At 37.4% G+C, this 24,014-nt stretch overlaps 1 protein-coding gene across 1 annotated transcript in view; it reads right to left on the reverse strand.

Moving 5' to 3' along the window:
* LOC110167054 (dmX-like protein 1) overlaps positions 1–24,014 on the reverse strand; it is a 55,218-nt gene that overhangs the window by 17,720 nt on the left and 13,484 nt on the right. The window contains exons 13-31 of the mRNA XM_055161950.1: positions 23,346–23,454; positions 21,705–22,231; positions 20,177–20,398; positions 19,245–19,343; positions 18,392–18,559; positions 17,775–17,972; positions 17,615–17,691; positions 15,645–15,766; positions 15,209–15,466; positions 11,110–11,318; positions 10,071–10,216; positions 9,888–9,973; positions 8,733–8,928; positions 8,047–8,164; positions 7,637–7,699; positions 6,606–6,692; positions 4,303–4,421; positions 2,649–2,796; positions 372–432 (exon numbers count right to left, since the gene is read on the reverse strand). Of these exons, the coding sequence (XP_055017925.1) occupies positions 372–432; positions 2,649–2,796; positions 4,303–4,421; positions 6,606–6,692; positions 7,637–7,699; positions 8,047–8,164; positions 8,733–8,928; positions 9,888–9,973; positions 10,071–10,216; positions 11,110–11,318; positions 15,209–15,466; positions 15,645–15,766; positions 17,615–17,691; positions 17,775–17,972; positions 18,392–18,559; positions 19,245–19,343; positions 20,177–20,398; positions 21,705–22,231; positions 23,346–23,454 (3,013 nt within the window). The remainder of the gene's footprint in view (positions 1–371; positions 433–2,648; positions 2,797–4,302; positions 4,422–6,605; positions 6,693–7,636; positions 7,700–8,046; positions 8,165–8,732; positions 8,929–9,887; positions 9,974–10,070; positions 10,217–11,109; positions 11,319–15,208; positions 15,467–15,644; positions 15,767–17,614; positions 17,692–17,774; positions 17,973–18,391; positions 18,560–19,244; positions 19,344–20,176; positions 20,399–21,704; positions 22,232–23,345; positions 23,455–24,014) is intronic.

A 24,014-nucleotide genomic window follows, 5' to 3' on the forward strand; every position in this document is an offset into this window, starting at 1 on the left:
AACACTTTAGCTGCTGTGTTCCAAATAGAAGTGAGCATAGTCTCGCTTCCGGCTCCGACTCTGGCTCCAATTCGCTTTGCATTTGAAAAAATGTGGCACCTCTCTCTGTAACTCCTGCTGTCATGCTCTTCATTTTAGTCTTAAAATGTTCGTATTAACCTGCTCTACATGATCCTGGTATTTTTATTTCGCTATTTTGTCTGTAATAATATGGAACTAGCTCTAAATTCACTCCTGTAACTGCTAGCCTCATGAGCTTCATTTGACTGGCACCGAATGCTAAGGGTAATGTCACACTCCCTTTCTCCACTTCTTTAAAACAATCTCTGCAACGTGCTATACATAAACTGTATAAACTGGATCACACTTACAGTAGGGCAGCGTGGGATGGGAGGCCATTCTTCTCACATTGTTGATGTTTCTTTTGATCATCTGGAGGCACAGGAGGAGATATGTGTGGTTATCATGTCAATCAAAAATGCTAATAAGAACTTTAAAGCTAAACAATTTTATAAACCTGACTCGAATCAAAAGCTGCTTAGATATTTCTATAAAAATACAACCTAGTAAGAGTTAAAGGTCCTATATAATGCAAAATGTATTATTGTGAGCTTTAAGCAATGTTATAATGTTGTTACCTCACCAAAAACATACCTGTAGTTGTGTTTTGTTTCATTCACACGTGCTTGAATAATCCTGAATAATGTTATTAGTTAGTCTACATATCCAAAGCTCAAAATGCTGTCATGAAGTGGTAGTTTTCAAGTTAACAGCTCCCTTTTATCATTTGTTTGGTAGAGATTGACAATTCCTGAAAATTACTGAAATTATCCAAATTATTCTAGTGAAGGTGTATGCGTAAAAACACAGTGGAGTACTTTCTGTGTTGAGTTGATAAGAGAAGAACTCAGCCTAAACATTGCAGGGTTTGTGTGTTAACCTTATGTGACTGAAACTAAACTAAACGCTGGGTTATGTTTTTGATGAAGAAACAACACTATAACACAGATCAGAAAATAGCTGTACCTTATTTTTACTGTGCTCCATAAAGGATAATTCAGATGTAGTTATTAAATTGTGTTACCAAGACTACGTTTGTGACAGGCATTTGATTTCACTTTAAACCACAACTAAAGCATCTTAGCCTTGAACATTTCTCTGACTGCCTGGTAAAATAATGAGAAGCCGAGTGCTTTTTACAGTTTCGATAGTGCATATGAAGAGCAAAGAAAAGGGACAGTTCCCATTTCAAACACATCAAATAACGAATTTCTCTACTCTTTCTCTTCTGTCAAAGCAGATTTTGAAGCTGTCTGCATTGATGAGTTTCAGTTCACATCACAATATCAAATATCTTTAGGTCTATGATAGTAAATACACATAGGCAGATTTTTGTTGTAATATAGAAAGCTCAAAAGCCAAGACAATGATACAAAATATTAAGGTTCGAATTAGGGATGGATGATTTGGTCAAAAAAAAAAAATCTAACTGTGATTTTTCTGACAAGCATTGCGATTGTGAATAGATTTACGATTAATAAATTGATAATAAGATTCTGTTCAAAAGGTCACATCCAGAAGAACTGACAAAAGACTAAAACTAAAACTCATACAAGAATCACATTTCAGAACATGACTGTACAGATGTAAACTACAGGGTTATCTGTTTTTATGCAGAATAAGAAAGCATATTGTGTTGTGTGCAGGAAGTTATGATATTTCAAAAACTGCAGCCTTTCTGATAAATGCAAATTGTGTCCATTCAAATTGTGTTTTCGATTTGACTTGTGATTCGTCTTGCACTCCTAGTTCCAATCCCTAAAAGATAATGGTAAGCCTCATCATTTGCAGATTTTCTGTTTGCATATTTCTTTCAGTTGTCCTTAGAGTTATATAGGCCCCTGCCCTCCATCTGAAATTATATTATCATGGGAAATCATGAACGCACAGATAGAACTGTGGTTCAGTCTTGGCTGAAAGAGTCAAACCTTTTCCATTTGCAGTGGGCTAGCTGAATAAGCAGCTGTAATGCTCAGGGCAAAATGAGCCTTAAGATAAAGATGAATAATTAATTAAAGTTATTTAAACAGCTTTGAGGCCTCAGCCCTGAGAGTAAATGAGGGCAAATGTTAAGAAACAACATACATTAAATATATAAAACAGAGTATACAAATATTTGTTTGGTTTAATCTCAGCATTAACCTAAATGCTTTGAAAAGCTGCAATTACCAAGGGACAGAAGCAGGACTTCATGTAACAGAACCTTCTTAGAGTAAAAGTGAACACTCTGTACATATCTTGGAACACATTTCTGTACAGTACAGTACTGGCATGATAACAGAATGGAGAAAGCAGGGGCTGCATTTGCTCACAACAACTTAGGCAATGTTGGGACTAAACCCAGAACTAAACATGGACTAAACCCAGACAAAAGCAAATCTATATTAAATGGTAAATGGTCACATTTTTATATAATGCTTTTCCACCTTCAAGGCACTCAAGGAACCACTCACTCATTAACAGTGTCGACTCTGTTAATGTCCACTTAATGACTCTAACAATTATGTTTTTATGTCAAGAGCGGGATTTGAACCGTCAACCTTCAGATCAGTGGAAAAACACTTAACTGCTTTCTCTGTGACACTCACCACAGCTGCCCCTCGTCCGGTCTGGACTCCTCCTAACCAGGGCATGTTTATGGGGGTCCCAGGGCTGCTGTGGGTGTACGGGGTGGTCCCATGTAGAGCAGCAAAGTCATCACGGGCATGGACCACCAGGAACTCATCTCCACCCACACTGAAAATAAAATACATTTCAAACATTAAACAAGACAGATAAGCAAATCTGTTTTCTGAAAACTCAAAATTATTTGAAGTAGTGGGTAGTAGTGCCTGACTTGCATTAACTTCTTTCTGAGTAATCATCATTACTCCTACTTAAAAGGTAATATGTAATTTTTCTCACTGAAGATCTGCTGCTCATTTCCATGGAGACACAAGCACAATGCATATCTTGCATTTAATTCATTATCCATGTTTATGTTGTTCAAGAAAGTTTCAAGCATACTGTGAGCAGGGTCGCCACTTCACAGATCTGACCTGTAACTTGGCCTGGTGTCGCTGCTCATCTCCATGGACCATCCAGAACTTGAACGCCATACAGTGGAACATTCCAGACAAAGCAATAACATACTTATGGAGAAGAGCAGGCGGTGGTCTCTTGACATTTAAGTACAAGTTTGCCACATACTTTTACTCTTAATTGAGTAATATTACCTTTCAGTGTTGGTACTTAAACTTATGATTTTTGTGTTGTCTTCCCACCCTCTGATTATTATGCAGCTCAACAAGAGAAAAAGATGAACAACTCTGAGTATATGCCACCTACACAAGCAGCCGAGCACCAATCGCATGTTTCACACCCACACTAGATTTAGCTGCAGTGGTGGAAAAGGTGAAAAGGTCAGATAGATGGAACCTGGGCTGAACTTTACTGAGTGAACAGCAAGTACAGACAGGGGTAGAAGATATTGACAAAAAATAAGATCTGTAATTTGTTATGTAATCCAGATGACAATATACAGATGATTACATTTCTACAGTGATGAGAATTCAGAAATGTGCTAAAAAGTGCTGAGGTTTAAGTTTGTCAAAATTGTCACTACTGAGATACTGCTACTAAAACTAGAACCCAAACTAAAGACTTTGTATTATTTATGCATTTTAACAACTAAGGATTAAACACAAGATAGCTAGCATTAGTCAACAGTTTTTCAGGTAGACTCACCTTTTTTGTTGAAAATCAAACACCTAAACAAGACCATTACTCATACTGAGCACAGGTTCCGAAAAATGTAGTTTAAATCATTTTAGTTTTTAGCTTTTCAGACAATCTAAGAGCAGATTTAAACCACAAAAACTATTCCAAATGTACATTATTATTTAAAAAAATCATGAGCTGCAATAGATAAATAGCAGAATGAAACACTTTATAGTGAGTCATAGAAATAATTTCAGCCTATTATGGTTTAAATCTCGTATAGCCAAACAATAACCAGAAATTTCCCAGTTATGCAAAGAAAAAGTACACGATTAATACAGACCCCCAAAAAATACTGTTCCAGCTTTCATACACTCAACAGTAAGTCAACACAGTAATTATCGTGACAGGCCTGTTGCACAGCTTTTCTTTCACAGCCGTCATACATGATATTCACATTTTTGTATGCATTTCTTAACTATTCCTCCCAACTCAAAGTGTACGGTGTATATATTTTGCAAACGCGCATGCTCAGTCTCTCACCTTTTGGCTTCAGCCTCATCATCATCGATCCACGTCAAGATTTGTGTTGCCAAGATGGATGACACATCGAGCTCTTGAATGTCATGGGTGGAGGCCATGACTAAACAGTTGCGGTTTGCCTGCGAGGAGGAGCGGTACAGGGAGTGAGGGAGGGGAATGTCAAAATAAGGCAAACAAAATATAGATTATGAAGTTTCCAAAGGTTCAAAGTGTACAAATATGACTAGAGAGATTTATGTCAAGTATCAGTCCACTCACTTTAGTGCAATTCTTGTTACTTTTCCTATAAATGACTCAAGATGTTGACATGCAAAATAATGAAAAAGTATACATTTTACTGCACCTAGAGCTAGCAATATTGGTAAAAATCTTAATGTTATTTTTTTTATTATTAATGCAATGACAACATTTAGATGATAGTGGAGGGTCCGTCAAATGCTTTTCTCCTCGGAGATCTTATTGCTTTGTCTAGAATGTTTCAAAGTATGGCATTAAACCTTTCAATCTTCATGGAGACCAATCAGACTAAGTTACATGTCAGGTCTGTGGAGAGGCGACTCGGCTGAAAGTCAGAATGCCCGCCCTTGGTATTTTTTAGCAGAAAACCACCATAATTTAATAAATGTAAGGTAGAGGCCTTTAATGTCATACTGTGGAACATTCCAGGCAGAGCAATGACATCTCCATAGGCCCTGTACGTGATTTTTTTCCCCATGTACACTACCAGTCAAAAGTTTTAGAGCACCACACATTTTCCAATTTTTTTTTTACTGTTTATGGTTGACCAAAAGGTATTCTAAACTTTTGATTCATGAAAGTGTCCACCTTCGGCAGATGTAACAGCTGAACACACTTGTGGCATTCTTTTTATAGACTAGAAATCAAATATTCTTCAGAAAGTTCTTCACAAGTCTGTTGCAGAAGTTCCCCTAAATGAGTGGCACTTGTAGGTTGCTTGGCTTTTACTCTTCTGTCCAGTTCATCCCAAAACCAGCTCGATGGGGTTTAAGTCTGGACACTGTGCTGGAAACTCCATGTTTTCAAGCTTACTAATTTGTTCTTTTTTCCTGAGGTAGTTTTGGCAGAGCTTGGACTTGTGTTTTGTTATCTTTTATCTTTTTTTTAACCTCTGGCTGTTCAGTTCTTACCTTTGTGCCATTTCAAGCACTTCATTGGACTTGCACGACTTGAATTGCAATAAAGAACTGGAAAAATTAGGGTGCTCTAAAACTTTTGACCGGTAGTGTATTTGTACAATAGGTGTCTTGCCTCATTACAGAAATATAGTATAAGCAGCTCTTGAAGTAAAAATATGTCCACTGTCTGCACCTAATTAGAAAGTGTTTTTACTGTCAGATAATCAGGAAGTGCTTGTTTGCATGCTAGTGCTCCACACTGGTCTCTAAGAGTTGTGAAAAGTGCTTATTAACTCGTAGTGTTGAATAATTAGAATGATCAGAATTCATAAGGGAAATGAGACACAACTTTGAACCACTGCAAACTGTTTAAAATCAACTAATCCTGTTTTTCACATTTTAAGACTAGGTACAGCGCCTTTAACGTCCTTATATGAAAGATTGCACAACACGTTTGTTTTATTAAAATTTCTGACCACTGATTAAATCGTCTCCACTCCTTTTATAGTCTTTCTGATTCATTTCTATTATAGATGCACTTTACATTTCAATTTACCTTATCACCATGACAACCATTGTACTAACCATTTTTCAACCTCTCCCCCACTTCTAAACTCACTGTAGGAAATTGTTAACAAAAATAGCTTGTGACTGTGCAGTTTCTAAAGTGGACAAATATGTGGAAAACTCAACTTGAAGTGTAAAACTTTTGGCTCACACTGATACCAAAGAATGCACAGTCTTTTGATGGCTGTAGCAAAAGTGAGCATGACTGTTGCCTTTAAAAGTACACTCGCCCAAAAAGAACCGTGGAGCCGACTCTATAACAGAAACTACAGGAGGTCTGCAGACATCAAAGAAGCAGGATATGGAACAACAGCTCTGACCTGAGCTGTTGCATAAGGCTTCAAAATATATTCTAAAAAACTGTAAATGCTTGCATAGCTGTGTTTCAGGTGGCATCACAACATTCAATAGTTGTATGATATTAAATTTAACGCTAGATAACTTGAGACTGTAATGTTATGTGTGAGAGACTTGATTAAGAGCATGAATCAGGGAATATTGATGACATCAGCTGCAAAGTATCAATCACAACGTGTTTATGTCCTGTATTAATAACCACTGTAAACTATTCTGTATGAATGACATTTGAATCATATTTACCTTGTTAATGGCAAAAGCAGTGATGATGTCTGACTCCTTGTGGATGATTCGTGCTTTCCCACCGGAGCTGGCCGAGTCTGACTCAGACTAAGAACAAACACAGTCATGAACAAATGCAGTTTTTCTTCAAATTTCTTGTATAAAAGTAAATGTTCTGAAGTAACTCTAACATACAGTAGGGTTATGTATGTGAAAGCATGTTCGCCTTAGTGATGTCACGCTGAGTGCACAGACCGGTGCTTAACAGGGTTAGACTGGGTTAGTGCCATTACAGTTCTATAGTTCTGAGCTATGGGCACACGCAGTACCACACAGCTCCTCTGGGACACACACGCAGAGTGCACATTGTATTTATGTTTCATTTGGACACCAAAGCCTCTTTAAATGAGACACACATCCTTTGAGATTAAATTAAAGTCTTCATTGCATTTATTCAAGGGGAAAAGACATGTCTTTTTCTGTCACAGAGAATAAAGTTAAATTTGACTTGCTTGAGTCTAAATATGGTGGTTTGCCATTTGCGCGAGCCCATAATCCCTGTAGAGCGCAGATTCACTGCGACAGTACTGGGCCCATTAATCACAAGCTATTCAGCTTCATAGCGCGTCCTCCGAGAGACTGGCTTAATTAACACTGAGCCAAATGGAGGAGCTACAATGTGGCAGCTCACACAGAGCCCCAAGATTAGAGAACTCCACCAAGCAAACATGTGCAGAACCATTAAGCATGCAAGCTTCAAGTACTCATCAATATTTAGACACTTCTATGTAAGATTAATATCAAACACAGTCAGGAACATGGAGGTTTCATAACCCCAGAAATTCACTCTGTTACAGTTCAGTGTCAACAACTCTCTGTAAAACTGTGGAGCTCCAACACTCTAAATCATGTGCTATATTTGTAAACCGCCAAAGACAATCACACAATGTCATCATAGTTTTGAATCTGAGAACATGCAATAAAGACAGATTGAAAAGTAGAGTATAATTTTTCAAACCAAAGAGACAATTGCAAATCTGAATCAACATTACCTGATTCCTTCCGTTTTCGTCCATTCCTGGACATTTCACTATGTCAGTTTGGTCCTCAATTGACTTTAATGATTGGGGAAACGCCACAAGGCAGAGGGAGACACACAAAACATTCAGCAACAACAGTGGTGAACCATGCAGTCAAACATACAAAATGGAAGTGCAGTTAATCAAAAATACAGCATTATTTTACATGAATCAAATCATATAGATATAATTAGAGGGTAGTACACAGCGGGCCATGCTAACATTGCACAAATGCATTATGGGAGATGTAATAGTAATATGGATGTAATTTAACTGGCAGTAATTACAGAGGTGTACAGGGGAATACTCACAACACTGGTTAATATGTAATTAAGTGGGAAGAGCCATTTAGAAAAGCAAATATGATCACTGATGCGGCTTACCTCATTTGGGTCCTGTTTTTTGGTGAAAATGTTTCTAATAAAAGTCTCTTGTACTTCTTCTTGTTTTACCAAAAACTGCCATAATCGTTTTACTGGTAGAGTTGAGTGATGACTTGATCTGGGAAAAGAAAATTTATATCATGTGTAATTCACCTTTAAATCTGAATTTAAAGGTGAGCTTTTCTGGTAGAAAGTCAGCCACCCGTTTATCTACATAGAAATGTAATTGCTTGTCTGGAATGTTCCACAGTGCAGCATTAAACAAATCTCGCTTTTATTCTATTACAGGTGTTTATATTACTAAAATACATTGAAAAGCATGCAATTTTACTGTGCACAAAGTCACCTCTCCGCAGATCTGACCTGTTACTTCACCATTAACATTACCTCTGCGTGTGCTCAGTTATAAACAGTACATGTATTGACAATTACAAAAAACATTTTATAGCATTTATGTTACGTTGACATGTTGTGATTTCAAGACAGGTGTCCAATCAGAAAACAGAATAAGCTCCTCACTTTGGGTTGCCAGATCCTACAATTGTTACTTTGCAAAAAATCTAGAAGGGCTCTATATGAAGTTATTTATCCTCATGATCGCTAATGGCATCCATGGTTTAGGTTGATTATATTGCCATTTATAAACCAGAGCGAGCCCATGTTGGATTTATAGATATCTATAATACCTGAATGGGGTGTTGGTGGGTTCAAACAGGGCCTTGTGTCTGAGAAGGGCGGGGCCAGGCGTTTCATCCAGGAGGTGAGTGGAGATGTATTTTGAAGGAGGTCCACCGAAGAGCTCCAGTCTCTTTTGCAACACCTGCTCCCATCGCTGTAGGGTTTTCAGCACAGCATGACACAGAGGAGAGGCCACAGGCAGGTCTGGGGACAATGGAAGAGACAAAATATGAATGATTCTGAATAGGCTATAAAATACATATAGAAAACAAGGGCTGGAGAATTTGCAATAACTTTTTAAATTTTCTGGTAGACTTTTCCACTCTCCTGGACAATAAACTTGCCTATCTTACATTGATTTAATTAAACATTTTTTAATTGTTAAAAAATCTTACAGTGTGTAAGACTGTATCTCCACAGATCTGACCAGTAACTTTGCCGTGCATGTCACTCGTTTGTCTCCATGGACATAGATATGTTTTATGCCTTGTAAAAAAACTTCACGGAAAGTAATAATATCACCATAGAAACAAGCAGGAGGCAGACCCTCCACCAGAAAAGTTACATAGTTTAAATTAAATTATTATTTTACTTACTCTCCATTTAATTTTAGCTCTCAATTTTGTATTTTTTACTATAACCTTTAGGAGCTTTATGGTTTATGTTTATGTTTAAATTTGTGTTATTTTTGCAGTTTATATTTCCACCTTTTTCAATTGTTGCTCCTGGTCATGTTTAAAATGCCCTTTGAGCAGAACACTAATAAAAACATTAAACACAATTGAACTGCTTACCAGAAAAATCTCAACAACACATTTTTTTTTGCTAAAGTTCCAAAAGGTCTATTTGCAGTTGTCTATGGAACTGGCTAATGAGACTTTTGTTGCTACTAAACTGTGTATATGGTGTTTAAATAGCATTGTCTACAGTTTCTAGTGTTTTTCTGGGCATTTTGTGATTTCAAGTACTATGTGACATCACTCAGGACTTCACTGCTTACATCCAGGTGTTTCTGATTACAAACACCTGGCTGAAGGGGTGGAGTCTGAAGTGTTGGACCAATCACACTGCTCCTCCTCTAACTCCCATTTAGTTGAAATGTGACTGTGAGTGGAGTTTAGGTGTTCAGTCTCACTTTAAATATGTGTCTATTGATTTGTTACCTAATAGATCATATCCGGCCATAGGATAAAAGGACTTGAGGTTGACCAGCACCAACTGAACCATGGCTAAACGCATTAGGCACCAACTGTGAAGGCAAAAAGGAATACACATTTATAACATTGACAGTAAAGACTCATTTTCTAATATTTAAATGGTTGTAAGTCCATGGGTCTGGTCATTACCTGTATGAATTATTGTTCGAGTGCTCTCTTTGTGGTGAGTTGGGGTCAAACACGTCTTCATAGTCTTCGTCATCTTCATCATCCTCACTGTCTACACTTGCCTCTGAGTCATAGTCAATGCGGTTTTCGGATGGAGGCAACGATGGCTAAAATACAATACAAACATAAAAATAAGTATCTACCATTATAGTAATAGGTAAGTGTGTTCATGTGACATAACATTTTCATTTTAGAGTCAATCATTTAAATTGAGGCGGAGGAAAGCTACAAAAAGCACAATGGTCAATGTCACCTTGGTCAATACAAATGAATACAAAAAGGCTTAGTAACTACTTAATTTAGTGGTAATAGTTGGGGAGATAGAGTTTGGGTATTAATTAAGTAGTTATTAAAGATACTATATTACACAAAATTGACTCTAGTGAGCTTTAAGACATGTTATAATGTTGTTACCTCATCAAAAACACACCTGCAGTTGTGTTTTGTTTCATTCACACATGTATGAGTAATCCTTTATTATTAGTCTGTCAATATCTCCAAAGCTCAAAATGCTCTTTTCCACCTTGTGATGTCATGAAGCAGTAGTTTTCATGCTGACAACTACCTTTTACCTTTGGTTCAGCAGAGTCTGGCAACTCCTGACAATTAACATGTTATCATAAAGTGGTACCAATTTTCCTCCCCATAGTTTGAAAAAGCAGAAACATTATTCAAACTGAAAGAAACGCTTGTTCTCAGTTGGAAGGAGATCAAATCAATTTGTGAACTTGATCCCAAACTAAAATTCAACATTTGTGAATTTTCTGTTGGTTATTTCACAGTTAGTCACATCTAAAAAGACTTAAAATAATAACTTCAAATCATGAACACAGACTGAATATCCAGTGCAGCATTTGTGGGTTTTGGCTTCCTGTTATATGCAACATTTATTGGAATTGGAATTTTTTTTTTAAGTGTTAATTGTTATGGCAATCGTCATCATTTCTCATAATTCTAAAACCCATGGATAAGCAGTGTAAAAACTATTACTGACAGTTACCTTGGCGATGAAGTAATCCCAAATGCTGAGGTCTGGAGGGACAAACTGCTCTTTAAAGATGGAGGTGGCCTCTCTCTCCACCACAGGCACAAACATGGGGCTGGGAGGTCCTTCTCTCTCCATCGAAGACTCCTCCTTTGAACCACTGCGAGACGACAAGAGCCTGAAACGCCGGGACTTTCGCTCTGAGCCATCGAAACCTGGAGAAGCTAAAACATAAACAAGTATTATTTTAAAGGTGCTGTATTACACAAAATGGACTCCAGTGAGCTTTTAGTCATGCTACCTCATCGAAAACATACACAGAGTTGTGTTTAATTTCATTCACACATGTTTGAGTAATCCTGGTGTATTAGTCTGTCTAAATCTGCAGTGCTCAAATTGCTCTGTTCCACATTGTGATGTCATGAAGCAGTTTCAAGTTAACAGCTACCTTTTCCTTTTAGTTGATTAGAGATTGGAAATTCCAGGGCTGAAATCATCCAAATTCTAATTCTAGTGAAGGTGTATGGAGTTTAAAAACACAGTGGAGACTCACAAGCTTGAACACAGTGTTTTCCATTCAAGAGAAGAACTCATAAGACTAAATATGCAGGATTTTTGTTAAACAAGCGTGAATGAAACAAAACCCCAAGTATGTTTTTGATGAGGAACCAACATTATGACATAGATCAGAAAATAATGTGATGTGGTCCCTATAAGTATATAAAATTCACCATATTCAAATGCTATGCAAATTTCACCATTTTTTAACATTTTAAAACCCTTCCAAGTACAGCCTGGGTCCAAGTACTAGTGGCTGGGAAACACTAAACTAACCCTGTTTCAGCACATATACCGTATATTATATAGATGTAACAACTACCATTTTGAGGACTTTAAGATATATTTCTTTTTGCATAGTTAGTAGCTATGCAGCATCCTTTTTTCTGCTTACTCTGAAACCCAAATTATGGCCCAGGGCTTTTTTTGCCTTCAGGCTTCCTTGCCAATAGCCTAAACTGACAAAAGCAAACTTTTTTTTCCTACAACAATTTTAAAACTTCTGTAACATCATAATTTCAATCGCAGACCTGACAATATGGTTCCAGCTTCAACAGATGTGATCAGTCAAAGCTCTGCTAAGTGCACTCATTTGAATAATTCACTGCGGTGTTTGCCAAAGATTGCAGGGACTATGGTGGCACTAATCATTTTCATTTGAATAAATATATCTAATCTATGAGATGTACAAATGCCGTTTAAGGCCTATATTTATGCTATAAAGGTCCTATATTACACAAGCCATGTAATAATGTTGTGTTGGTTGATTCATACATGTTTAGGTAACCCTTTTTTATTAGTCTGTGGATATCTCCAGAGAGCAAAACACTCCACCTTTGATGTCATTTAGTGGTCGTCAACAGCTTCCTTTTACTTTTAGTTCAGCAGTAGACAATTCTAGGGTTTAAATCATCCAAATGATTCTAGAGAAGGTGTATGGAGTTTAAAAACACAGTGGAGCACTTCCTGTATTACTACATGACATCAAAAGGTGGAACAGAGTGTTTTTAGTTTGAGAGAAGAGCTCAACATAAATATACAGGGTTTGTGTGTTAAACATGTGCGAATGAAACAAAACACAGCTGGAGGTATGTTTGTGAGGAGGAACATAACATAGATCATAAAATAGCATAATCTAGACCCTTTAATGGGAAACACTGCACTGTAGTCCTCCACTTTATCCATGTATTAATATGACTTTTAATAATTGTGGGGAAAAAAAGGTTTTGACTAGGCTTGTCATAATAATTGGCCCAAGCCAGTAATAGAGCAACTGGCGAGGGCTATTGTTCTTCAGCCATTTCTTCTTTTCTACTATTATTTTTCCTTGCAAGCGATCGTGATTTTGAGGGCCAAAACGTCGACAAAAAGACCCCAAACCGGGTATGGGATTGACAGGTCTGGTGAAAAATTTGTTAAAAACGGGCATTGCAACAATGCCCAAAGTGACCTGACTTAACAGTGCCGCCTAGAATTAGACCGCTATGGGAGTGGGGACAAGAAAATTCTGGCATAGGCAAATGAAATTCGGGATAGTGATGGCGAACAATAAGACAAACCAAAAATTTAATTGGTGCATACCCCTATGATGAACAGAAAGTTGGCCATATTGTATACAAAATTTGCCACCATTCTGACTGCGTGTTTGTAAAACGCTACTAGTCCCTGATTTTTGGTCCAAATGAGCTCACATCTCACGTCACATCTAGAGCCAGGTACACAAAAAAACTTTTTTTTTACTGGTAGCACGCCGGGGAAAAACACCTTCATTTCCTCTTTCTTTGATGGTCAAAAAGCATGATGAGCAAAAAATGATATTACAAACAGAGGGAATGTTCTACGGTGGGCCAGCAGAGGCGCAAAGACTCTTGTGTAAAGATTTCAAAAAAAAAAAAAAAAAGATGCACTGTGTAAGGTTTCTGATGGAGGATCTGTGGGCCTGAGCAGCTGTCGGGAAGGGACAAAAGCATGCTTCTTTGTACTCTTTGTACTACTTTTCTTTGTAATAGCGGAGATATTTTTCTTGCAAAATTATAGAATTTAAGCTGAAGAAGGCTGAATTACGTACTAAAATGATAAACTAGAGGTGAAAAGTTTGTCATTGTCTAGCTTTTCTGGTGGAACGTCCGTCAAATACTTTTGTCAATGGAGATATTATTGCTTTGTCTGGAATGTTTTACAGTATGTTATTAAACCTTTCTATAGTGGGTATTTTTGAGCTATAAAACCACCTGAATAAATATAAGGTATTATACTATTTAATGTGATATTGTGAGACATTCCAGGCAGAGCAATGACATATCCACAGAATTAACAATTTTATACATTTAGAATACATTTTTTGAGATAATTCTGATGTGGTTTGGTTTCAGTTTTATCGTTTCTTGGCTATATTTACTTCATCAATATACTGCACTTCAAAATGTATTACTGTGACAGGCCTAGTTTTGACCTCCCTGAACTAAATCTTGCTTCATCAAGTTGTTTCAGTGTCAGATGCACAAAAGAGCAGTTGTGCCCAGGACCCTTTTCTTCACAGAGTGAGACAGATAATGCTGTGTGTTAGAAGAGCAGTGATCCTCCTAATGGGCTGATGGATTTCTCAATGACCCACAGAGGAGAGGCCAATTAATTTAGCAAACTTGATTTAGTTTAGCTCCTGGGTCACCTCTAAAAGGGACACCTCACACCAGGAGGCACTTACCTGCAAAGTCAGAGCAACAAGATCAAGCAAACTATTTTAAAACTCTACAAAAACAAGACTTTTACTGGTTAGAATTCAGAAAGTGCATCTTGGCTGCAGTAGTTGTAATGATTTTAAATTTAGCTAAATTTAGTTTAGCCAAGACTTGTCATTTTGGATAATTTTTCATATTTAGCTTTCTTAGTAAAAGAGGTTTTTGTTGGTTAAAAGGTCCTGTATTATACAAACTGCCTCTTGTGACTTTGTGAGTCATGTTATAATGTAGTTACCTCTCATCACACACCCAGAGTTGTTACGTTTCATTCACATACTTGAGTAATCCTTTATTATTAGTCTGTCTACATCTTCAAAGCTCAAAATGCACTGTTCCACCTTGTGATGTCATGAAAGGTAGATATTAACTTGAAAACTACCTCTTTACCTTTTGTTTAGTAGAGATTTGAAACTACAGGCCTGAAATAATCTAACTGATTCTGGTGAAAGTGTATAGAGTTTAAAAACACAGTGGCGCACTTCTTCTATTAAAACATCACAAGGTGGAACAGAGTTTTTTCAGTTTGAGAGAAGAAGTCAGCGTAAATATGCATGATGTTGATAAGGAAACAAAATTGACTGGAAAATTGAGTAATATTTGCCCTTTAAGTTTCTTGTCTTCTTACTTCAACTTATTACTATTATAACTTGAAATTAGATTTTTTATTTTTATATTAGACAATCTTGATCCCATTGATCCTCAAAAGAAATTACTTGGAAGCAGAAGCTCAAATAATCTAAGTCAAACCTAGTCAAAACCACCCTCATTCTGTATTCAAACCATATCACAGATGTTCTTTTATTACAGTGTGCATTAACCTGGTGGGGGGGTCCTGACTGGGCTGCAGACTTTCTCCCTCATGGGCGTCCGAGCTCCTCCTCCGAACACACAGGCCCAGAGCTGGCTGTTGAGCGGGTGGGCCATGATGTGGAAGAGCTCATTGCTGGAGTGGGTGGCCATGCCGTGCACAAACAGGCTGAGGTAGACTGCGGTCAGGATTTCACACAGAAGCACAGAGAGACCGGGCTGGCTCTCCTCCCCCGCAGAGCTCAGCACGCGGATTAAAGCGGCGATACCTGAGGGGGGACAGCACAGGGGATGACACAGAATGAAAGCGACACTACATCAGAAACTGTAGTAGTAGTAGTGGTGGTAGGAGTAGTAGTAAATTATAACAGGAGCAGTTAGTTCTTCTAATTAAAATGACACACACTCTGGATAAACAGTATTCCAGTTCATAGTGACATGAATTACCTGGCCACTGAGCAGGAGAGGTGTTGGGTTGAACAGACTCCTCGATGCTGACTGTTCGAAGGGTCTGCTTCTGGGACAACAAGATGCTCTCATACACAATCCCAGTGAAGGGGTCCACATGGCTGTAAAAAAACAAAGAATAGTAGTAGAATAATGAGTAAACTGTCTGTTCATGAGTTACAAGCCTCCTCAAAGACATTCATATTAGAAAAAAAAACATTTGAAGGGTAGTGCAATTTAGAAGATTCAGATGTTTGGACACACATTCATATTCAATCTTGTTATTCTTTATAATTGTTACTTTCAACATTTTAGGCACATAGGAAAACATCAAATACATGATGCCAGACATCTGGGTTTATGTAGTAAAACTAAATATATTTTATATATATTAAATATATTTTATATATTTTACATTCTAATTCCTCAAAGTAGCCACCGATTGCTTTGTCGCTAGTACTGCAAGTCTTTCATTCTGCTATTTATTAATTGCAGCTCATGATTTTTTAATAATACTGTAGATTTAGAAAAGTTTTTTGTTGTTTCAAACTGCTCTAGTGTTATTGTGTCAGTGGCATAAATTGGTAAAATATTATCGTTTACCGTCTATATTTTCTTCAGCAATATATCACATTTCCAAATGTGTTATTGTGATGAGCCTCCTGAAATGGTTCATTTCAAAGTTGTACCTTGACTGGGTCAAGAAATGCCAAGAGTACAAAGCAGTGGTCAAAGCAAAAATCTAAAATCTAAAGCAACTTTGAGTTTATTTTTTGTTTACTACATTCCATATGTGTCATTCATAATTTTGACGCCTTCTGTAAGAATCTGTAATGTAAATAATGATGGAAATACAGACAAAATAAAAATGTGTGTTCAGGCTATTGGGTGATTTCTGCTATTTTGAGTTAAAGATGCACTGTGTAACATTTCTAGTGGAGGGTCCGCCAGCTGCTTGTCTCCATGGAAATGTAATTGCTTTGTCACTAATGTTCCACAGTATAAATTAAACTATGATGAGAGAGACAAGCAGGTTACAGCACTACGCTACATTACAGTTCAGATCTGTGGAGAGTTGTCCTCAGAAGGAATTAGTGTATTTGTAAGCAATAAATGCTAGATAGACATGTTTAATGTCATACCATGGAATATTCCAGACAAAGCAATAACATCTCCATGGAAACATGCAGGTGGCAGACCCTCCACCAGAAAAGCTGTGTAATGCACCTTTATATTTACAGTCCAGTCAATATTACACTCCCCTCCTCAAGAACCATCACGCCAAACAAGTCTTAATTAGGATGTTAAAAGCCGGAGTAAAGTTAATTCAAAACGCCACATGAAGCCCATTTCTCAAAGCTGTTTAATGCATAAGCTCCTGTGTCAAATATCAAAGCACAACATGGAGCAAATACAGCCGCACGCCAGCTCAGAAAGTCCCTGCTGTAAAGGCAGAAAATCCCATAAAGGAGGAAACAGGGGCTCAATTTCATCAAACCTCAGCACTCCAGGACAGTTTATATTCTAATTAGCATCACAAAGACGGCGCTAATTTAGAAACTGCTGCGCTAATTAAGTTATGCAAGCTCTGAGTGAGAAAGTGCTCACTTAGCATGTTACTCCAAGTTACGCAATTTATAAAACCCAGTGGATCCTAAACCAAATACTGTCTCACATTTTTGGCTGTTTATTAAATCACACAAGTTGAACAAAAGTATACAAGCAATATGAATATGAATTGAATTTGACAACGAAAGTTAAAGGTGCACAATGTAGCTTCTCGGTCTGTATGGAGATGTACTGCTTTGCGTGAAATGTTCAACAAATACATCTTGCATTTATTTTTAATAGAATTAAAAAATAATAATAATTGAAAAACATGCATTCTTATATCATGAGCAGGGCCTCGTACCCTCAGATGTGACCTGTAACTTGACCTGAATAATAATAATAAATAGAGTAGTACATACCTGTACGTTTGTCCATCACATAAACACTGATAGATGCAGGCTGACAGAGAGGCAGCCAAAGTGTGCAGCACATAAATCTGAAAATAAACAAAACAACACTTTTTGGTATAAAATTTTAAATGTAAAGAGAAAAATTATTAATAAAATATACTGTACTCACCCTGTTATTGACCACATCCGGATGAGGAGGAGAGTCCAGTGCGTTGATGGTTTCTAAAATGTCATGACTGAGGTTGGTGAGATACACAAAAGGATTCGCCACCACTGTTTTAACATTGGACGTGCAGGCTACAAGGAGAGGGATGGAGGAGAGCGGAGGCTGGGAGCAGGGGGTGGTCACCGGGCGGGTCGTCTCATTCTGCAAGTCAAAAAAGACAAATCAATAAATGAAATTAAAAAGAAAATTATTTGTATTATTTACAGGGATGATTTAAAATCAGTGCAACTAATTCTATTAACATTTCACTTATGTATATGCATGTAGCACGTCATACTGCATTAAACATTTTTTATCCACTGGTCCCTCCAACCACCATGGATCACTCACATACCACATTCTTTACTTACTTCACATTATTCTACATACGGTAGGAAAAATGAGTAAAGTGTCTTGCCCAAGGACACCTCAAATGTACTGGTCATAGCAGAGATTTAACCATGAACCCTCTGATTTAGTTTAACCACTGACGGCCCAAATAAGCAAATACTAATAAGTCATCAGAGTAACCTACATAATATTTTCTTGTAATCATAATTTCCAACAGAAAATGTTATGACCTGGTGCGACTCCTGCAGCAGTAGTATGAGCTCCATCCTCACAGAGGCCAGTCCCCCGCCGTGGGAGCCGTGCAGACTGCAGTAACTCAGGAACATCCGCAGTAAAGGCTGGTTACTCAGCAGCCAGTGCCTCCTGCTCCTCTGAGGGGCACAAGCAGTACTGCCAAGCTGAAAATATATATATATATATATATTATTATTCATCAATTTCATTCAATTTCAAAGTAATTTCCCTTGTGGAGCAATAATGTTTGTCTAATTCTAAGTTGAATAAGTCGTGACTGGATTAATGGCAAAGTGGAAACCCCAAATTTAGAGTGAGTCAGCTTATAGAGTCCATCTTACATACAGTATTTGTTTCAATTTTAATACAGCTTCATTGTTTCAGTTGCAGTGCCCATTTTACACAATTTTCAGATCTATGTTAAAACACTGTTTCCTCTGGAAAAATGTACCTAGAGTTGAATTTCATTCACATAACACACAAACCATGCATATTCAGTTCTGAAAACACACTGTTCCATGTGGTAACATAGGAATTACTCCAATGTGTTTTTAAACTTCACACATAATGATGATTTCAGTGCTATATTGAACTAAAGGTAAAATTTAGCTGTTAACTTGGAAACTTACATCAGACAGAGTAATAAAGAATTAGTCAAATATGTGAATGAAGCAAAACAAAACTCCACGTATGTTCCTGATGAGGTGACAGCATTCTAACATGGCACTGTTGATTTTACATAATATAGGACCTTTAACGTGTTCGCTACTATCGTGTTCAATAATTAGATAGGGAAAAGCAGGATATTTTTTATTAAACACAATGTCAGTTTTGTTATAAATGACCCACCTGTTCCTCCTCCCCAACCCCAGAGAAGAGGCCTTCTCCCTGGACACACTGTTCTGGGAGGCTGGGTCTGTAACTGCAGCACTGCTGGAGAGCCACCACCTGTGAATAAGGACACATGCCAAGGATAAACATGACTCTGAAGTTACTCATTCATAAAATAATAATTATAAAATTGTGTGACTCATCATTGCAGAGAGAAAAAAGGGTGATTTTGTATGAAAATGTGGAATGACAGTTCCACAACTCATCCTTGTGAGAAGGACAGGTGACTCACACATTAAGTGATCCACAAATGCAGACTCAAACCCTCAAGTACAATGTCAGACATGGAAGTGAATCACTTAAAAGGTCATTTATTACACAAAATTAAGTACTTGAGCTTTAAGCCATGTTATAATGTTGTTACCTCATCAAAAAACATACCTGGAAATGTGCTTGTTTCATTCACACAGGTTTGATCTCCAAAGCTCAAAAGCTCTTATGACGTTATGTAGTGAGAGTTAACAGCTACCTTTTACCTTTAGCTCAGTAGAGATTGACATTTCCAGGGTTGAAATCAGCCAAATGATTGTAGTGAAGGTGTATGGAGTTTAAAAACACAGTAGAGCATTACCACCTGACATCATGGATCATCAAGGTGGAAGAGAGTTTTTATAATTTGAGAGAAGAACACTGCCTACATATGCAGGATTTGTGAGGTAAACATGTGGGATTGAAACAAAACACAACTTCATGTATGTTTGTGATGAGGAAGCAACGTTATAACACAGATCAGAAATGCATAAATGTGACCTTTGAAGTAATATTAAACAATGTACTTGGCAAAGACAATTTACTTGCAAAGACCACCTCTTACAAATAAGACCTTGTGAACATTCTGCTTTTAACAATGTATGTATTATATTCTATGATGAACTGTTTTGCGCACCCACCTCTCTTTCTAACCACTGGTATAGCTGATATCGTAGCTTCCCTCCGTCCAGCTCATAGCCTGTTGAAAGTGTGCGGAGCTCGTTGGTCATGATCTTTAAACAGGCGGTGAACTTGAGCTGCGCCGCGAGGATGTCATCATACGGTAGGATAAAGTCATTACTGTCCTCAGACTCTTCCCCGGGCACCGACTCCATTAAAGAGGACCCAGCATTATGTGTGTCCTGAAGCCAGAGCAGGGAAGAAATCAGGTTCATTTATTTATCAACTTTCTCAAGAAATTGTACCTTTAAAAGTAGTTTTATGACACATTCTATTTTACTTTTCAATAAATAAAATAACACTAATCTTATTCAATACATTAACACAACAAGATGACTCAGAAGATACTTTTACAGCATCAGTTATTTATGTCTATTTAAAAATGCCAGGAATGTTCCACAATATGTCATTAAACTCATTTATCTCCATGCAGACACCACCCACTTGCAGTAAGAATGCATGTTCTTCAGTGCATTCCTTAAGGTCATACCGGAAAATTCCATGCAAAGTAATACCATTTCCTTGGCAAGAAAATGGATGGTGGCCTCTTCACCAGAAAAGTTACAAGTCAAGTCTGTGGAGAGGCAGGCTGCCACACAGCTAGGGTACATGTTTTTCAAGGTGTGCTAAAAAAGCTGTAATTAAGTTAACGACTAGTTTTGGGCTGGAATCTCATATGGTGGAGGCTTAAAATGCGCATGGCAGGCTTTGATTGTCCCTAATTTCTGCTTAATTTGGTGGAATGATACCTGTTGTAAATATAAATTATAGTTTTGCAGCAATCAAAAAGCAATTTACGAAGACATCACAATAGGGAGAATTCTATCCAAAAGTTAGACACAATTTACACACATGAAACACATTTTTTAAACATGTTTTCAACAAAATAAAAGATGTTTCTTATAATTGTGTTTGTTAAATAATAATTTATGTGCACATAAAAGAGTTTGGCCCAGAGTACTAAATGGTTGCTAGATAAATTATGGTTAACTAGAAAAGCACTCAGAGAGCGCAGACCTCCGCCAAGGACTACCCCCATTTTTTATATAAATTGCGATAAAATCAGTCTTCTGGATCAGATCCAGATCAGCCTTTGGAATATGAAAGAGGAACCCATTGTCCATCCGTGAGTCAAATTTCATGGGGTTTGGTCAATAATTAACCGAGATACTGAGAAACAAACTTTTTGGCCCCATTTACCACAATGTTAACTAAAATTTCAAAGTGATCCAGAATCCAGGATTTCTTCAGGATCACCCCCAAAATGAAATCAGTTCTTCCTTTTCACATTTCCAACAAATCCTGAAAATTTCATCAAAATCGGTCCATAACTTTTTGAGTTATGTTGCTAACAGACAAACAAACAAACAAACAGACAAACGCCTGCAAAAACATAACCTCCTTGGCGGAGGTAATGATCTTAACTGTGTTTTAGTACAATCAGTAGTCTTGGCACTTTAAAGTACAATATTTGACTGCTCTACCCACCTCTTCCTGTACCACACTGTTGTTGTTGTTGTGACCCTTTTCCTCTTCGTCTCCCTCCTCCTCTTCCTCCTCTTCTTTATCACTGTCCCATTTGAGCTCCAGGGGTTCATCAGGCAGTGTGAGGGAGGGCTGACTCCAATCAAAACTCAAAACCGAGTCTGAATGACTAATGGAGCAGCTATCCGACTCATATCCATTGACCGCGGCCTGAGACCAGTCCTCTGACACATCCTTACTTTCCAGAGTTAGCTCCCTTCTTTCGGATCGTTTTCGGACTTTGGGCATTTTAGAGAGGACTTCCAACGCCAACATGGGGCAGCCTGTTTGTAGATGAGCGTATGCAGCAGTGAAAAACAGTCTTCGTTCATCCAGGCTAATGGAATCTGCCCGGCGACACTCAGCGGTCAGACCCACTTTGGCTTTATCAGAGGAACCGAAATGGCGGCGAAGAAGGAGAGGGTGTGTGCGGAGGTAAGTGTAGAAGTTGAACACGTCTGGGTTACATGCGGAGACAGTTTGAGGACTTTCTGTAAACAGAACAAAATAAGACAGAGAAATAAGAAAATGGGAGTATAATTCAGAGAACAAATTGAGTTTTTCCAAAGAACGTTAATAATAATATAATACATTTTAATTATATAGTGCTTTTCAAAAAAAACTAAGACAGTAATTGAAGGATAAGCTGATGAAACTGAAATGCTTTGTTCAATTGGATGTATTATGTTTTATTTTTATCTACAACCTCTGTGAGATTTTTTTTCTCATTTGTGCATCTTTGTGAAGAGTCAAAATTATTGTAAATAGACCGACACAAGAGGATAATCAAGTTCTGGGGTAAATTCATAAAGTGCTTAATCAACTGAGTGAAATTGTATAAACCAAAATTAGGATAAAAAAAAATGTATCCAACACAACAGATCTGACAAAACATATTTTTTTTTTACTTCAGTACAATTTAAGCAAGCCAAAAGGTGATAAGTTTGATTTAAGTAGCATGAACACATTCTTCGTCACTGTTAAATATCAATTATGGGAAACATGTAGCGGAGGGACATTAATCTTTGTTGAAGTTTAAATTATGAGGTCTCTAGTCAGTAAGAAGTTCATTTTCTCATTTATTCTCGAGGTTAATCATGCAGAAGATGGATTAATTAAACATCTCAAGGCCTGGGTTTAAAGTTGCTGCAATTTTCCACAACAGGATTTTTTAGAAAGATAAAATATAAAGTCAGAAATTCCTCTCTAAAATATGACGCTAGGTCACGATAATTACTATAGTGACTTATTGTTCAATAAGTGATAGATGGAACAATAATTTCTGGAGGTCAATATTTATTTTGTGTACCTTTTCTTAACACTAGTGGAAAAGTCTGGGTTTTTTTTTTTTTTTGCACTGTGCTAAGATTTGAGCTGAAGAAGGCTGAATTAGGAACTAAAATGAAAAATAAATTACTGTGTGTCATTCTGCTATTTACTGCTGCCCACCAGTATTTAACAATATTGTAGATTTAGATTATTATGGATAATTTTGCTTTATGGTTTGGTTTCAATATTATAGTGTATCGTCTACATTTACTTCAGCAACATATTGCACTTAAAAATTCGTTAGTGTAACAGGCCTGTATAATGCTTTAAATGTACCAGTAATTGTGCTAGCAGGCTGTTCGATCAGTGTGTCCAAGGCTCTGCTGTAGTCCTCCAAAACCCAGTACGCCATGCTCCTCAAGAACGGGTCCATGTGTCCACCAATCTGAAATGTAAAGTCAAAGGTAAGTGATTTTAGTGCAATAATGTCTGTTCTGTTTGGTAAGTGGTGGATCTATGTAAATAAACAGATATTATTGATTGTCTTAATAAGAAGAAGATTGGGACAAAAAGGTGTCAAAGCACTTTGCCATTTGGAGAGGCTGGAAAAGGCGCACACCCGCTACAACCACCTACGTTTCAGCCTCCGACGCAGAGACGAGAACATCACACCAGCAAGTATTAACATCAAGCACAAGTTAAATACACTTTACTGTACTGTCTTTAAAAAAAAACCATAAGAAAACAAAATGGCTTTGGCTTGGAAAGTATTGATGTTTTGCTATTCAATGAAAAGATAATGACTTTTAATGCATTTTTTGCTCTTTGGAAGGTTTTAAAGCTCCTACTGTACACAAAATTGACCCTCATGAGCTTTTAGCCATTTTATACTAGTTGTTACCTCATCCAGAAAGTACCCAGAGTTGTCTTTTGTTTCATTCACGCAACTTTAAGTAACCCATCTACATCTCCAAAGCTCAAAATGCTCTGTTCCACCTTGTGATG

The sequence above is a fragment of the Boleophthalmus pectinirostris genome, unplaced genomic scaffold, assembly GCF_026225935.1.
Source record: "Boleophthalmus pectinirostris isolate CB_2022bp ecotype Guang Dong unplaced genomic scaffold, ASM2622593v1 HiC_scaffold_4, whole genome shotgun sequence".
Classification (NCBI taxonomy): Eukaryota; Metazoa; Chordata; class Actinopteri; order Gobiiformes; family Gobiidae; genus Boleophthalmus; species Boleophthalmus pectinirostris.